General features: G+C 33.6%; 1 protein-coding gene and 1 long non-coding RNA gene across 3 annotated transcripts in view; both read right to left on the reverse strand.

The window, feature by feature from the left end:
• The window catches only part of LOC127064003 (uncharacterized), a 10409-nt gene extending 6452 nt beyond the window's left edge, over positions 1–3957 (reverse strand). For both annotated transcript variants that reach the window (XR_007781557.1, XR_007781551.1), the window contains exon 1: positions 1–3957. This exon is cut by the window's left edge and continues 3219 nt beyond it. This is a non-coding gene — a long non-coding RNA (uncharacterized LOC127064003).
• Positions 1–18346, reverse strand: part of LOC127064002 (alpha-mannosidase 2) — a 192300-nt gene that overhangs the window by 14435 nt on the left and 159519 nt on the right. Inside the window, exons 5-6 of the mRNA XM_050994452.1 lie at positions 8967–9139; positions 6423–6556 (exon numbers count right to left, since the gene is read on the reverse strand). Coding sequence (XP_050850409.1) covers positions 6423–6556; positions 8967–9139 — 307 coding nt within the window. The remainder of the gene's footprint in view (positions 1–6422; positions 6557–8966; positions 9140–18346) is intronic.

Consider the following 18346-nt stretch of genomic DNA (forward strand, 5'->3'; position numbering starts at 1 on the left):
TGATTCTCTGAGGATTTCTTTAGTGGTCTTCTTCTTTCAAGATCCAGTTCTCCGATCAAACGTGCTAGTCGATATACCCTTGAGAATATTATGTTCTTTCTTACTTTCTCTCTTCCCCGTCGAGTACTCGAGAATGCCTGGTGACTAGCTCGATTTCGAAATGAGATGTCGCCGGATCCCACGACAATTTCCCGAGGAATCCTTACTTAGGTAGAAAACTTCCTTTTTCCTTGAGACGGTTCGGTGAAAGAAAGCTAACACGCGATTCGTTCCCGGTCTCTCTTTCTCTCTTCTCTCTCTTTCTTTCTTTCTCTTCCTTTGCTAGGAGAAAATGTCTCCAGCAATTTCCTACGATCGTCTGCTCGGATCTAATCAGCCGAGAAATACTAAACGATTCGGCTCCGTTCAAGTAAGAGGGAGGGAGAAACAGGGGGAGAGAAAGAGAGAGAGAGAGAGAGAGAGAGAGAGAGAGAGAAAGAAAGAGAGATATCTTGCTATGCAATAGACCGAAAAACGACGTTCTCTTTTTTTCTTATCTTCTCTTTGAAATTTCGTTAAGTGGAACGGCGTAATGAAAGAATCTGATGGCTGCTGCTTCTAAGAAGTAACAATCAAAATTATTTTTAATCTTCCTTCATCACCTTTTGATCTTTAGCTGATCAATGCGAGCTAATAATTAAGGATGTTCGGGTACTCGAAATTACGAGTACTCCAATTTTGGATCGGATTAAATAATGATTGGCACGGGTCTGATCGAAATACGAAAAATTTATCGACACAAACCATTTTGCGATTCAGGACTCGATTATTTTTCTTTCTTAGAAATTCTTACATCTGATTAGACTGTGATATCGTAATTTAAAAGTTTAAATGTAAAAAAGATTGTAAATCATAATTTAAAGACTAGATGGAAAAATTATATTATGAATTAAATCGATATCAAATTACAAATTGGGTCTGGAAATAATAGGTACATGAATATATTTATATATTGACAAATTTTCGGGATCTCGATTCGAACTCGAAAAATATTATCGATCCGATCCAAGCTTGTAATTTCGAATATTCGAATATATCGGCTTATTCTAATAACTCGAGATCAGTTATATCATCCCTCTTTTGTAATAATAATTTATCATTAGATCACTATGAATTTTTAGGATTTATCGATCGCCAATAACGATAATTTCGGACATTATATTCTCGTTTCATAGATTCACACAATTTCAGATTTAGAAAAAGCATTAGAGTACAATAAAAAGAATTCTAATCGAATAATTGATAAATCCAAAGACGAAAAGAAGAAATTGGCGAAGTTTACAAAGGCAGATCTATATAAAGTTCTGAACAATCGTTGAATCCTCTTAGAATAAATTATTAGAACGTTCGTTGAGGTTCCATTTAGTGAAAATCGTCATCGCTCTTCGTCTTTTTGCCGGTTTTTTACAAGAAGAATCTTTTAATTTGACTTCAGCGGTTGGATCATTTGGATTAAAAAGACGAAGGTCACGTCCGAGACGAAGAAAGAACGAGAGAAAAAGAAAGAAAGAAAGAAAGAAAGAAAGAGAAAGAGAGAGAGAGAGAAACAGTTCTTTCATTTAAGTTCCTTTGGTTCAACAAAGAAAATTGTATTTAAAAAATGCAGAGCAGCACAGAAACTTAGCCCCTTTCTCGCAAAAGAATTCGCTCATTTTGATAGAAGGGAATAAAGAAAAGGAAACGGAACGAACAAGAGAGACAGAAAGAGAAAGAGTAAGGTGGGATGGTTTGATCCATGCAGCAGTTCAAGGCTTAATTACATTTGGTCAAAGTAGCCTGCACTCTATTTGGAGTCGGCACTCTTCTTTCGTTTCTAAGTAAGAAAGAAAAGAAGAAAGAGAGAAAGAAAGGAAATAAAGAAAGAAAAAAAGAAAGAGAAAGGAAGTTCGAGTATTCTGAACTTTCTTTTCTCATTCATTTCAAAGAACTTCTCTCTGTCTCTCTCTCTCTCTCTTTCTCTCTCTCCAACTCTTTTTCTTTCCTTTTGTTTCATTGACCTTAATGTTATAAATAAGTTTGTATCTTTCCCTTTTGTCAGAAGTTGCTCTTGTGTAATAACACTAATGAAAGATTAGGCACTTTTCGAAAGTATTCGAGGAGATGTGAATTCTAAAGTAATGTTTTCTCGGAAATAGAATGACAAGAAGGAACTTTTTAGGAGTTTTAAAATCTTTACGATCGTATAAACTTGTAAAAAAAAAAAAAAGAAAATAACACCAAAAAAGTTTACTCGTTCTAACATAATCATCGATAATTTCGGATGAAAAATGATAAGAGAAAAACCTGAACTTCTTGTTTACGCATATGTATACATACATATTTAGAAAGACAAAGACACAACGAGATAAAACAGTTATATTGTCTACCGAGTGTTGCAGGATTATTCTGTCTGTTAGCCTATTTCTCGGTTCTTGTGATCCTCCAGCCGTGTGTTCATCGTTTCCAGGTTCCCTCGTAAAACGGCACAGGTTTTTTTCCAGCCACGTAATCACACCCCTCTTTTCCTTCGTTACCGACGTTGACTCGATTACGCAACGATTTTTCGCCACCCCTACGTTTTCACCAGCCCTCTTCTTTCTATTTTTACACCCTCTTTCATACGACGACACACGCTCTCTTTCCGTTTCTCTCTTTCTCTTTCTCTCTCTCTTTCAGTTCTCGTTTCAGCAATCGAAATAATGAGGATCGTTATTTCGCTTATTTGTTGAAAGTTCGCAGATGCGAAAGCTAAAAAACGTAACACCAGTGCCTCCCTCCAATTTTTGTCTTTTATTTTGGATTTGATTCTACGATTTCTTTTGTCTGTTGCATTTTTCTACTACCATTACGTTATTTTCATTTTTCTTTTTATTTATTTTTTTTTTAATATGAAATAATAAGAATTCAGAATGCATTTAAATATTTCACATGTAAAAGATAGATTGAATTTTTTATTATTTAAAATAATTCAAAATTTTCGTTAAGTCGTCTATTTTCGAATAGTAGAACAATCGTCCTGTTTATTGTTGAGCGAAAACAATTCCTTCTGTTCTCGTAATGAATCTCGACGTTTATAATATTTTCCAATTTCCTACAATATTCGAGAGAGTCTATCTGGAAGCCACAAGAGTAACTATTCTCTATTTCTAAAGACAATAGTAGTTGGAGTTGGTGTTAGCGATAGTAACGATGGCCATTGCTAACTTGAATGCGTCAGAGAATGAGAATATGAGAGAGAGAGAGAGAGAGAGAGAGAGAGAGAGAGAGAGAGAGAGAGAGAGAGAGAGAGAGAGAGAGAGAGAGAAAGGGAGAGGGGTATGATACGATACGATACACGCCGGAAATTGGCAAATTTGAATTTGCGAAAATAGGCAGAGGAAATTTCGCATAACGTTGGCGCCATGTCTGACGGCGAGAGCCGTCGTTTGCCATTTCGATGCAAATGACACGGATAGAAGAGGTCCTTTCCACCAGCTCGATCGCACTAACCCATGCATATATACAAACACACACACATACATACTAATACACGAGACAAGACTTTGTAGTACTTCTGATCTTCTCGCTTCTCACTAACGCGAATCGCGTATTATAGCAATGAGAATGCTTTTAAAAGAGCGAGAAAGACAGACAGAGAGACGGAGAGAAAAAAAGAGAGAGAAGGTGAAGGAGAAAGAGAGAAGTCTTTATGAGAATATTCGAGATCCAACTGGTAGTGTCGTGTTTTTACCATTACGTCTGCCCATAAACGGTTTGTACCACTGTCGAGAAACGACCAGGCCGCTATAAAATGCTTCCCTCTACTTCTTTCTACTTTGTTCTTTTCATTTTTCCTTTATTGTATTTCTTTTTTTCCTTTTTTTTTTTTTTATTTGTAAAATTATCTCGAAAGATTGAAACGATGTTTGTAAAATTTGATTAATACGATAGATTAAATTTTATTATTATAAAAATGTTACGATAAATTTTATTTTTATAAGATTTGTAAAATCTTAAATTATCAATAAATTTTATTCCATGAATTATCAATAAATCTTATTACTATAATTTATAAAAGTATTAGAATAAATATTATTATTAATAAATGGATAATAAATCGAATATCTTTAAGAGATTTATGGAAAAAATGATTGAAAATAATTGTTTTTAATCAATACATAGATAATTAAATAATGATTGAAAATAATTGTTCTTAATTAATTCTAAGATAATTAAATAGATATTTATTACTGTATCATATAATTTTTATATGTTTATTGCAAAGGAAATTATTTTCTATCGATAAAATAATACTTTAGGATTTTGATTGAACTACAGGTTACAGGTTCCATAGGGTCAATGATCCTAGATACATCCCTTGTAATCGAGGATCAGATTAGTGTTCTAATCTCCACGAGACGATACACGGATATGCACATCACAAACACGCACCACGAAATTCGCATTTATAGTGTCTCATGACGACCGGAAATCGTCAATGTAACATTCATCCCTTCCTCTCTCTCTCTCTCTCTCTCTCTCTCTCTCTCTCTCTGTCTGTCTCTCTTTCTCTCTCTCTGCTTCTCTGTTCGACTATCTAATTTATATATTTAAGCATGACCTTTCTTATCCATTAACTAAAGAAACTTTAATAATAAAAGAGAGAAAGAAAAATAATACCTTAAAAATAATAAGTTAATTCTGTAATATTAATAACAGCAGTCCTTTTTATATTTGCAATTTTTTGAATTTTTTTCCCCTTTTTTTTTCTTACACAAAACAATCAGTAATAATTCTTTTTCCCTTTTTGTTTTTTTTTGTATCTCATCTTAATCTAAAAAGTGTTTGCCAAAATAAAAAATTTTTTAATCCGATATTTCATATCTATGTATCGTCTCAATTAAGAAGAAAATCATATTTTCTCTCGGATTATGAGGAAAAATTCACAAAGGATCAAATTTTTCGTATTTTCTTTTCTTGTTAGTCCGCCCTAAGAATTCTTCTTTACGATGAGAAGAGTACGGAAGCAATAAGGATCTCCCAATGTTCGGAAGGAAGTTTCGAGTGGTGGTAGAGAAGGACATAAAAAAGAAAGAGAGAGAGAGAGAGAGAGAGAGAGAGAGAGAGAGAGAGAGAGAGAAAGAGAAAAAGAGAGAAAGAGAAAGAAAACAAGCAAGAAAAAAGAAGATAAAGATTTTTCTCGCTTCCATCGCGGAAAGGGCGTCGAAAAAGAGTAATAAGGAGAACACATACCCCTCTTCATCTTCTCTTTCTCTCTTTCTCATTCTTAAAGCAGTACGATTGCGGCATCCTCGAGAACAACGTCGAAAGAAAAGGAAGCTGGGATCGACTTAACGACATCGCGTTTCCAAGGACGAAGGATTTTATCGCCGTCGAAAAAATGGCTTCCCTTAAAGTACCTTCCTACGAGCTAACCTTCCTTTTTTTCTTTTTTTTTTTACGGATTTCCAAGATTTATTTCCTCTTTCCTATTCTTTCACGCCGTTCGTTCATATAACGTTGTTAATGGATTCGTTTTTATTCTTGACGTCATAAAATTATAGACAAGAATTTAATTTCTTTCGAGAAGGAACAGATTTAATAATAAGAGGAAATTATTTCTTTTTTTTTAATTCTTCTCACTATTGTGAGAATGACTTAAGAATATCTTCTTTTTCACTCTTTGATATTTTTTTTTTTTTTTTTTTTATTAGAAATTGATCCTCAAGCTTCAGTTTGGTAAAAATAAAAAAGAAGAGAGAGGATAAAACGTGAAAGAAAATCGTATGCGTAAGTAATTCTTCTTTCTTTCTCTTCTCTTTAGTCTGACTTAAGTTCTAGTATTAATGCTACCAGGATACATATTTCTAAGACAAAGACTTTTTTTTCGTTGTTGATATCACAGAAAAAGAATATTGCTTCTTCACCTCCAACTCGAGAGATACAACCAAGCGTAAATATCGTCATACGTATTTCACAATCCGAAAGTAATATTTCAGAATTCCTTGATCTCGGGAGAGGGAAATACTTTTTTTTTCTTTTTCCTCTTTTGTGTTCTCGAAAAGGAAGTCGTTTGTTTCTTATTTATTAGTTTTTCCTTTTTCCTCTTTCCTATTTTTATTTTCTTTCCGCTTTTTGCTTCCCCTAGTCGATTCATTCTATGCGAGAAAGAACGGAAATTCTCTGTCCTCTTTCATTTTTCAATTCCGCTTGAATGTTTTACTTTGATCCTTCGTAAAATGGATAAATTGAATTTTGACTCAATTGATTTGCTTCTTGAAAAATTTGAAGGACGAACGAAATTTTTTTCACTAGTACTATTTAAATCGTTAGATTTTTGATCGTTTAATGGTTTTACTCCTTGAGAATATTACTTCTTCGTAGTGATTTTAAAAATGAGTTTTTTAAATTTATTTAAGACTCACCTTCGATCAATTGATCCAACATAGCGTAGATGTGAGAAGTTGCCTCATCCGTCATCACCCACCCTCCCGTAGTCATTTCTAGACGTCCGTCCTTGACCAATCTCTTTACGACCGCCTTCTTCGTTGGATGAGCACTATGTTTGGAATAAAAGAAAAAAGTAATATAACAGATAGATATCTTTCTAATATAATAACGCAAATAGATCGATCGAGAAACAAAATATAAGAATATTTATTAATCTTAATTATTATATTAAAAAATATAGAGTAATTCCGGGAGTGTTGGTCTAATTCTTTTTGTAAATCTTTGCTACATCGTCGATTTAATCGATTTAATTTTTATTCTTGATCGATATCCAAAGAAAAGAAAATATATTTCTAAAAGTAGATACTTGCAAAATTATAATATCAAGATATAGCTAAGAGATAATTATAGATTTTTGCAAAAAAAAAAAGGAAAACAAAGTGTTTTATTGCAAAAGACCTCGCCTATACTATTCGAGTCAGACGATCCATAACTTTAGGGATTCATGACCCAATTAAAAAAGAAAAGTCAAAATTTTGAACATAACAGGAAGAAGGATTATTTCTTCGGCTCACATAAAACTTCTTTATAAAGATTGCATAAATCCAAAAATGTTAAACATTCTTATGATAATTTATCATGTACAATACATCATTTCGACGTAGAAGTGTAGTTTCCTATATTCGTTGCATTTAGCGTTATCTTTTTCTTCCATTTTATTCAAATATAGAGAATTACCCTATTTATTAAACGATATCAAGGTAACAATAGTTACTATTTAAAAAATCGATATTCATCCGTATGTAGAAGAACAAGAGAGAAAATTTATACACGTTATTAAGTCACTGTAGACTATTCCATGTCCTATCTCCATCTCCTTCCTTCTATCTCTCTCCCTATCTCTCTTTCTCTTTCTTTCTCACGCTGGTCTGTTTTACACGTTCATTCGCGATGGCCTCCAGCACGAACTGGAAGGTCAGACGCTTACGACTAACCCGAGGGATCCCTTTCGTGTTCCAGGATATCCTTTCTTCCCTATCGCCACCGAGAACGACATCAGCTGTACTCTCAGCAAGAGGCAATTCACATAGGAAAAGAAAGAGAAAAAAGAATAAAAAAAAAAGGGAGAAAAAATGGGAAACGTTCTCCACTTTCCGATCGTCCTCTATCTTTTATGCTTCTACTATTTCTTTGTTTTCAACTGGTAATTTTCTCTCTCTTTCTCTCTACCTCTATCCCTATTTGTGTCTCCGTCTCTATCTCTATCTCTATCTCTTCTTATTTTATACCTATGCATCTATCTTTTTCTCTCGGTCATTAAAAAATAAAAGCCTTTTCTTGCCACGTTCGGTGTCTTGAACAGCCGTTCGAAAAGCCTCATTCACCGTATTATATATCTTTCTTTTAATGGCTAAAGGCTTTACGACGATCTTCCTCGAGGCATTACTTCTTGGTTACTGTTCTACCAATCAAACGATCTATATAAATACACACTCAGAGATGCGTGTATACTTTAAGATATCTCATCGGTCCTTTGGTACCTTTGGGTATATCCTTTATCGCCGTTATACTGTTCCTATAATTCCTTTTTATTTTTTAACGTATATTCTTCGAACGTGCAAGTTCAACCTAATTTTTTTACGTATATCATACGTAAAATATATTAGAAACATTTTATATAAATATAATTATTTATCATGAACATATAATATAGGTATATGTATATTTTTTTCACTATTAGACGAAACTAGGACTTTGAAAAAAAGAAAAAAAAGAAGGAAAAGTCAGACCGATTAGACTGTAACGTTTTAACCTTTCATGAAATTCATTTTGATGAGCATACACGACGATACGTACGTGTTTGTATATTATCAACACGAATAACAGATATTCTCCTATCTTCGTCACGCAAGTATCCTTAACCTTTTGTATTTACTACTATCTACTGGTGATACTGTTAAGAGAATTGTTAGCGGTGGTGACGCTGGTGGTAGTGATGATGCCAGTTGAGATCCAGGAATCCGGTTAGCAGCATGGCGGTCGCCTTATCAGTGGTAGTTCAGAGCCTTGAGCATTTAGCCGAGACGACGTCGGATTATCGGAGAAGCTCTCTAACAGCGTAATCATGTTTACGCATACAGGATGATTTCTTGGGGAAATCTCTCTCTCTCTCTCTCTCACTGTCTCTCCTTCTCTCTCCCTCTCGCTTTATCTCTTTATACTATGTATAGAATAGTGTATATAGCTTCGTGTAGGTACATAGAGGGAGCTGGAAGCAAGAGCTTTTAGCGTCGGGATGTCTGGCCATTTTCGAGGATACCTTCGAAGTGTGTTAAGAGAGTTTGAAAGCTTCGGAGAGCCTGCCTGAGGAGATCTATTTTCTACTAAGCCTTTCTCTCTCTCTCTCTCTCTCTGTCTTTCGTTGTATCGACATATCAAGTTCGAGAGTTAGCTCCCATCGATCGTTTCAAAATATCATTTTATTCGTTATTAGAGTTTAAAAGGTATCTTCTTCTTACCTGTCCCACCAGAGTGATAAAAAGGACACTTCGCTCCAGATAAACGTCATATTCGGCCATTGTTGTAACTTCAAGACCATGTTGTTTAAAATACTCCTCGTCGAACTGTGGAAATATTGCTCGAATGTCTTCAACCATCCTGGATCGGTGTGACTATGTGGTACCAGGATCACCTGAAAACGATATAAACGATATAAAATTTATGGTTTTTGTTTTTCGTTATTATGCACAATGATTAGAATTATATTCGTGTTTTTGAAATTATTATTAAGATATACCACTAATTCCTATTTCGATAATAAACAGAAGAATTGTTCGAATTATTACGTTTAATCCACCCATATTGAACATAGAAAAATTTTAACATAGCGCGCGTAGGACAATCGCAAAGCTACGTGCGTACAACATTCGACGAATCTGATTAATGCGATTCTCGGTTTAATCCGTTGTGTTTTCGTCGAGCTATCGGCGGCAGTGAGCAGCAACACAAGGATTATTTACAAACGTTCGATATCAGCGTTCTAATCCCAAGCTTTGGAACGATTCTCGTTAATCAGGGTCTTTTGCGTTGGTTTGTAACCAGTTTACAGGTAGCAGTGATTCTCAGATATGTTTAATTTCTACGTAGTAAATATTGAATGAATTATACCATACGATATTAATATCACCGATAAAGCATCATTAGTTTCAGGAGAAGTGTAGTAAATTTTCTCTGTGTATATAATTTATTTTTCAAAAGAATTAAAGATACGTAACGTTCGAAACGTAAAAGTTTAACGAGAATGGAAGAGCGAAGAAATGAGAGATAAACAAGTTTTTCGAATTTCGAAATTCGTGACTTGAATGTTTCCTCGTTTCTTTCTCCTATTTTTCCTCTTTTTATTTTTGAAAAGAGAGTTTCGAACGTAGAGCAAGAGATATAACGACCATTAACCGACGTCCAATCCTCTCTCTATCTCTCTCTCTCGTTCTCTCTTACTTCGACAGCAATGAACGTGAAAAGCAACGTGGTGTACACAAAAAAAGAGAGAGAGAGAAAGAGAGAACAAGAGAGAGAGAGAGAGAGAAAGAGAGAGAGAGAGAACAAGTGGCGTCGCGACCAGTTCGAAATTTTCGCGGAGATTTCGAATTGGCAGCCGCTGATCGAATTCGTTCGGCTTAATTCGATTCCACGTTCACCGTGCGGACAAATTGAATGGCCATTTCGTACGAAACTCTCTCTCTCTCTTTCTCCCCTTTACCACCCCCTCTTCCCTCTCTTACTCTTCTCTCTCCTCATTCGTCCACTTCGATACCAGTCCCCTCTTTTTATTTCTTTCTCTCATTTTCGGAAAATGAAATTCTCGTTAACAAAAGCTCTCCCCATGCTATAGTCGTAGATATTTCGTATTCTCATTTCCCCATTTCAACCATTTTTCTTTAATTCCCCTTTTATGTCTACGTTTTCTCGATATCTACGTATCTTTGTATCGGTGCACGAGGACATTTATTTCCTTTTTTGCTGTTTTCTTTGTTCTTTTTTTCTTCCTCTTTTTCCTTATCGATAGTGGTAAATAATTTGAAGAAAAAAAAAAAAAAAGAAAAGAAAAAAGAATTTGCTTAAACACGTTGATTGAAATAATCGATTTTGGTTGAAGGATTATTCAATGGTAGAAAAAAATTTTACAATAGAATGTCTGCAGCAAGTGGAATTTAGAATCAATGCAAACGATTCTAACAAAATTAAGATCGATAGATTCGTATCGAATATTAGACGCTTGGAAAATATCTATTTGAAATCATCGGGATGATTCTCATCTGGCTAATCTCGGGAAATATGTCGACCGATTGACAATATCGTTAGGCATGAGAACCCTCGTTGCAAAGGATTTCAGTAAACCGATATCCATTCGCTCATAATCAACGTGGAAGCTGCAGCACGCTAAGCCGCGCATAGTTTACGAACGAATCCGCATTGTGTATCATATATACATGCACTTTGGCTGTGTATTTCTCTATGCATGTATACATGTACGTGCATATCTATATGAAACTCGGACTTCCGAGAGGAGTTTAACATTCAAACTATAGTTATATGATATGCTCTCTGGTAATCCTGATGGTATTAGAAAAAAGTTGAATGCCCGTTGGATAATATGACAAATATAAATTTCGTTAAATAAAAGTAAATTTTAAATCGACAAATATTCGACAAATAAATTTCATTTTATCTTAATCAAGTTTGAATTGAGCTGATTGTTCCTGTATGTATCCTTTCTTTTCTTTTTTTTATTTTTCCCATGATGTATTATTTGTTTTCAGCTAGTTGATCGATATCTGGAAAATTAAATAATTCCTTTATTTGGAGTGAGTTAATACATTTGCTAAATAAATGGACATTTTCAAGCCCAATTATTATCAAGGAAACAACAGCTTCATTATAGGTATGTGTACTATAGCTGCGTTAATTGGTAAAGGCCCGTGTCCTGACACGCTTAATAAGTCAGGTCTAGGATACGTAAAGGAAGACGCCTAGTGTGGAGGATAGACTGCGTAAAAGGATGAAGAGAGAGAGAGAGAAGGGTTGGTGTATATACGCGTTGAGCTTATTGGTATGCATGAGCCAGCCGTGCGCAGGGTCATAGTGGCCCTTTAATACACCCCCGGCTCTTTGGCCTCGGCTACCTTTCCTCTAACCTTCCTAAACATTGAAGAGATTCTCTCTCTCTCTCTCTCTCGCCTGTTTAACCTTAGTCTATCTCTTTCTCTTTCTCGGCTCGTTGCTTTCTCATCGCGCTTACCTTAACTTTCCTGCTATTCAACGGAATCACTATTATCGGCCTTAACCGTTATGGAAACCGCGTGTAATAACACAAACCTTGATATCGGAATTTCGAAAAGCAACCCTCTCAAAGACCCTCGTTTACAAAAGAGATTTCCTTAAGCGAGAACGTAACGTTAGAATACACAATGAAACGCTTAAACTCGCATGCAATTATTTTTCATCATTCGGGGGAAAATGGCGTTGATTTATTATTAATTAATTATTCTTTTTTCCTTATTATAACACGACGTTCACACACGTCATCGCTACCAATTTACTGTAATCTTTAAATTAAATTAAATGTCCCAAGTGATTTGTTATTAATTATTCCCTTAATTATTATATTAACAAAGTAATTGAAAGTTGTTCGATTTACTTTAGCGTATAATTTAATTATTACATGTTATACGATTACTTTCTGAAATCGCCGATAATACAAAGTACAGTCGTGTACGAATCGTGTTATTCGACGGCAACTGAGATCCATCTAATTAAATCTCGTCGCAAGTTGATTTTATTTGCCCTCGAGGATGAATATATTTTCTTTTCGACGTTTAATTCCAGGGGAGATGGAAACGTCGATATTGTGTGTATGTGTGTATCCCTTCTACCCCTCAATAAATTCGAAACACTTTCACGTTGTTACGAGTTTTCAACAATTTACCAAACCTATTTCTTTCCTTCTTTAAATGATTTCATTTTTTCTCGTTTTGTTTTCCCTTTTTTTTCTTTCTTTCTTCTTTTTTTTTCCTTTTTCTTTTTAAACGCACCATTTGTAAGTAGTTTTCCTTCAAAACGTATTCGGACATACGCGTGTATGAAATAACGTGAAATATATATCTTTATTTCATTTTTATATTTATCACAAGTTTACTCGTGAAATTTTACTCGTGATATTATTTCGCACTTCCATTCCGTTCCAACGTTGGATAGATGATACCGGGTATAATAATGAAGTAGATATAACGCTAAAGTAAACACAGATATATCGTAGACGTATAACGTCTTATCCACGTTATAGGGTGAAATAAAGAAGGAACACTTTCTCCTCATCCTTCTTCTTTTTCTTTTTATACGAGGTTCATTCGGCTTTTATACGTATCGTCTTGACATCGTAAACATACCAATATTACCCAATCTTCCTTAACAAGGTAATTCGTTGCCATAATTCGGACGTTGAAGCATATAATATACAGTGGCTGAAGAAATTATATATAGTATAGTAAAAAAATTATAAGTATTTCCTTTTTATCAATAACTTTCTTTTGAACGAACCTTTCACAATATTTAGAGCTAAAATAAAGATTGTATTGTATCATTTACTAATTAATTTTAATAATAATTCATAAGCTTCTAATTGTGGAGAAAAGTATTCGTACGTTATTAAATTTGTTGAAATATAGAACAATCAAGTTCGAGCGATGAACTTTTGTCCTAGTTGATATTTCGATAAAATAATGGAATTTTGGTAAAGGAATTTCTTTTCGATATATCGTAAACAAGTAAATATTGGTTACAATGGTAATGCAATCACTTTATTAGAAATAAAAATCATCATAAATTTGTTTGAATAAAAATGGATCCTTCCAAGACATCGTAAAAATCGTGCAAAGAAGTTGAATCTACAGAATTTAATTGACAGATTAAATACTAGAGAAACAATAACGAATTTGCCAGGATATGTAGTCGTCCGAATCGAAAATTTTCTGATCAACCGAAGCACACAACTTTGCGAGTAATTAAAGAAAATCCAAAAATTCAATTATAATAGCGACTGAAATTTCTATAGAGATTCAAGAATACAATAGCGAACAATTCATTCAAAAGCTATTCGATGACTGTTTTATTGTGAAGGATACATAAATAGAATTGTTAGGAAAAAGAAACTCTATATTAGGGTAATTAATAAATAATAAAAACTATAAATAATAAAAGTAATTAATAATAAAATAAAAAATATTCATCAATAATCTAAAGAATGATATATAGCGTTTTGGAACAATATCATATTTTTCGACGAATCAAAATTCAACATTTTTCGTTCAGAGGTATTGCACGAAATATGTCGTTAACCAAACATTGAATTGGAACCTACATAAACATATTCACACACATAGAAATAGGAAATGTCATGGTATGGGATTGTATAACACCAAGTGTTGTTGGAGAATTAGTAATAACTGACAAAATTATGGATAAATTTATCTACCTTCAAATTTTCAAAGAAAATTTTGCGAAAATGATAATATAAATCAGGCATTGGAAGCACGTACTACTAAATAAACATACGTCAAAATTATTTCGTGAATAGATTTTATATAATACACCCCATACATTATCAACTTCTGCACGAGGTTCAGAAATCAAATAGAGAATGTATAGTGGGAATTAGAAAAGCCTATGCTTTTTGTAATCGTCATATTACATCAAAAGACCATTTCAAACGAATTTTCCAAGAAGAATGGAATAATACACCAACTAAATTTACAGAAGATATAGTACAATGAATGCCTCGAAGATTAGAAGCGGTTATTCAACAGAAAAATTTTCTAAAAAATAATAATAACAGATTTTCGTAATATACTTGCGAATACTTTTGTCCATCGTAAAAATTGCAGACTTATGAATTACTATTGAAATTAGTAAATTATAGAACATGAACTTTACTTTATATATATATATATATATATATATATATATATATATATATATATATATATATATTTATGTTAAATAATACATATCGATAACGTTGAATAATATATAATAATATTTATGTCATATACAGACTACGCAACTGGAATAGATCGTATCTCTTAAACGATTGAAAATGAAAACGAAATGTTACAAGTCAAAGTTAAATGATATCGGACGGTGCATAATGTGCAAATAATTTTATGTTATTTTCATGCATCGGTATATAAGAAAAATGCAACTGCACTTTTGTTTTTTTTAATGGAAACCTATATTTTTTGACTGTATCGGTTGATACGGTTTCTCATGTTGTATATAAATTTATGTATTAATTTATTTATGCACCTAAACTTGAATATTTATCGTACGTTAGAAAATTATCATAGTTAAAAGTTTTCTGAATTATTTAGGTCTGTCGCCAAGTATTAATGTGCGGGTAATACCACGGGTAATGAATACTTGCTAATGAAAATCTTAATTACACATTAATGTTAGTGATTAATATTAATAGCTGGTTCATGTTTATTTAAATAATTTAAAAAACTTTTAGTTTTAAATTAAATACTTTCGTCAGTAATTGTATTTTGAAGAAAGCACGTCGTTTACATGCGCGATAATAACTATCTATCTTGCTATAGCTATCTTCCCCCCCTCCACCGATATATTCTCGATGTAACTCGTTCCGAAACAAACGTAAATTTTTATAAAAACGAAATTGTTCTATCAGCAGATAAAAAACTACATACATTTACACTCCGTTAATTACACACATCGACGATTACGCGACAAAATCGCGATAACAAACGGTTCATCGATTATAACCATTCGTTGTGAACGAAACGCGATTATTAAAACGTTTTTGTGGAATTTTGTCCATATAAAAAATACAAGAGAGAAAGAGAGAGAGAGAGAGAGAGAGAGAGAGAGAGAGAGAGAGCGCATCCCAAGCTATTGTTTGTTCGGGTCAACGAAGTCATGAAATTTAACAGGAGGCTACAAGGCTGCTGGAATATTTATCGTATGTCCATGTATGTACATTACACCGCTTTAAAACGTGCAATGAGGACAGTAGGGATAGTAGGGGGAGGGAAAAAGGTTTGTTTTTCTACGTGTGTTCGGAGAGGATGAAAAAGAAAAATAACGCACCGCCGACGCGCGTCGGTGTAATGGATTGTGTACGGAGATAAACATTTCCAGCGTCGCTTGCTCACCCACAGGGTTTTTCAACGAGGAATAACGAAATACACACGTTATTTCTATGTATGTGAATATATACGTATTTTTCTTTCTTTTTTTTATACATATGTATTTATCTATGTATACACGTTCGTACTTACAGAGAGAGATACGTACAAACGTATAGCTTCGAATGTGTAACACGCGTTACGTATATGTATACGTATATTGTACGGAACAATTAAATGCAATACTTTTTCTTTATGAGATAGGACATTGAAATTAGAAATGGAAAATTGAGTTAGGTGGAATCGTAACTTTAATAATCTAATAACGATCTCTTTTAAAATATATTGTCAAATGTCGATATCTGAAAGATTTGGCTTACGAGAAAGAAGCGTTTTTTCTATGTGATTGAAATTGATGTGAAAAGAAAAAAGAAAAATAAAATAAATGGAATTAAAAAAAAAAAAGAAATGATAAAAGATCGAAAGAATATTAAGAAGAATTTAAATCAAAATATGAGAACTTTACTACAACTTATTTTTATGTTTCTTTTTTAAGGAACTTCATAAAATTACAAGTTTTTATTTGGTCCATATCCAGAAATCTTTTCTCATTACATCGTTGTATAATTTTACGATAATTTTAGTTAGAAGAGACATGGAAGAACGGAAAACCATCTTATCAGCGACAGATAATCTAATTTATAGACGCGTCATACGTTCCTATAATTACCCTGTATAACTTACCTCCGTATAAATCGGGAATATCATGAGGAGAAGCCGCAATTTTGCTGGCATTTTGGTATCCGTGTTCGAGTCGCAATTATCAGAATTACGACTTCCTTAATTAGAACGGAAGACAAGAAGAAGGATGGATGGAAGTACGAAAGTACAAAAGCTTATTCCGTGTCCCATCGGATGGAAAATCTCGCTTATTATTAGGTAACTTATTATGATAAAACAAAAATAAAATAAAAAATTATTTCAATTTTGCAACATTAAATCTATTCAAAACTATTTTTCTCCTGTTTTCTTTTTTACAATTATACTGCCTTCAATGAATTTCGTTTATCACAAAATGAAAATCACATTTATTTACAAAGTGACTAATTTTAATCGAAAAAAGAGAAAAATAAAATAATAAATTATTTCAATTTTGTAACATTCTATTAATTCAAAACTTGATTTTTATTTTTCTTTTTTTACAGTTATACTATCTTCAATGAATTTTGTTTATCAGAATATTTTCTTCGTATCGATATTCCATAACAATAATTTTACAAACTCGTAATGTATTTCCGGATTAAAATGAGTTATGCTGTGCAAAAGCAGTCCCATGAGACTACTTGTTTTTCACCCTTATGATGGTAGGAAAAATCGGATAAAAGGATAAACGAATATACAAAGAAAAAGAGAGAGAGAGAGATCGAGATTGAGATCGAGATCGATTCAGTGGATAGGATGGTTTCGTATAAAATCTCTTATTTAAATAAAATTGCTGTCGAAGGATGAACGGAAGGAAGAAACGGAAAAGGATCGATAGTTTTACTTACGGGGGTGATGGTAGCGGTGTCAGCTGGTTCGAACTGTCGGACATTGGTGGCAGCTGATAAGCGCAATTTCGTCGACGCGTTAACGCATTCCGTGCACGATGCTCCGTGGTTTTCGACAGAAGAGACGACGGAATGGAAGGAAGAGACGACATAAACGAGAAGAAAGGAGAGAGATAGGTAGGTAAAGAGAGAGAGAGAGAATAAGAGAGAGGGATTTAAATGGAAGGTGCATCGGATGCATTCCGTTCCAAAATCGTGGACATGCGCGCTATTGTCGTGAACGTTTTCGAAAGGGCTACCGCCCACCATTGTATTTCGACGACAATGGCCTGATGAGCCGGTATTGTCGAACTTGTCAAACTCTGTTTGCACTGATCCTGTGAAAGAGAGAGAGAGGAAGAGAGAGAGAGAGAGAGAGAGGGAGAGAGAGAGAGAGAAAGAGAGAAGAAAGAAAATGGGAAGTGAATGTCTCGTGTCACGTTTGTTCTTCGTAAAGATAAGAGCGAGAGAGAAAGTGAGAGAGAAAGAGAGAGAGGAGAGAGAGAGAGAGAAAGAGAGAGAAAGAGATAGACGAATTGACCAAATCCTCCAGAGTTGTACGAGTTACGAGCAAACCGATTGGTTCACCTCTTTAGCGGTTTCGAGAAGTTGACTAAACGTTTGTAGTCGGATATACTTAAACCATGATGAGTTCCTGTTTTCAGTATATGCGGGATGTTCTGAAAATCCTAACGAGAGTTTCGTTAGCAGAACGATTGATATCAAAAACAAAAATGAATCGGCTTTACTCAAATATTAATTCTTAAGAAAATTCATCGAAAGATTGTTCTAAATTCAACGATTCATTAATCAGTAATGATATTAAAAGATTCAGTAGTCACATATCTGAAAAATTTTCAGTTAGATTAATATTGAAAATTGCATAGTATAAATTTTATTCAGTATATCTAAGAATATCCATCGCCAATTTTAAGTAAATCCATTCTCTAGGTGATCGATGTTTATTTATTGAAACATCGATCTACAACATTAACTACAGATATATTATTTTCATAGGAATATCTAATCCAATAAAAGTTTTATCTCTCGTTTTATATCGGCTGGATATAAACTTTATGAATTTTTCTTATAAAACGATTAGAAAAAGAA

This window comes from Vespula vulgaris, chromosome 5 (genome assembly GCF_905475345.1).
Source record: "Vespula vulgaris chromosome 5, iyVesVulg1.1, whole genome shotgun sequence".
Lineage (NCBI taxonomy): Eukaryota > Metazoa > Arthropoda > Insecta > Hymenoptera > Vespidae > Vespula > Vespula vulgaris.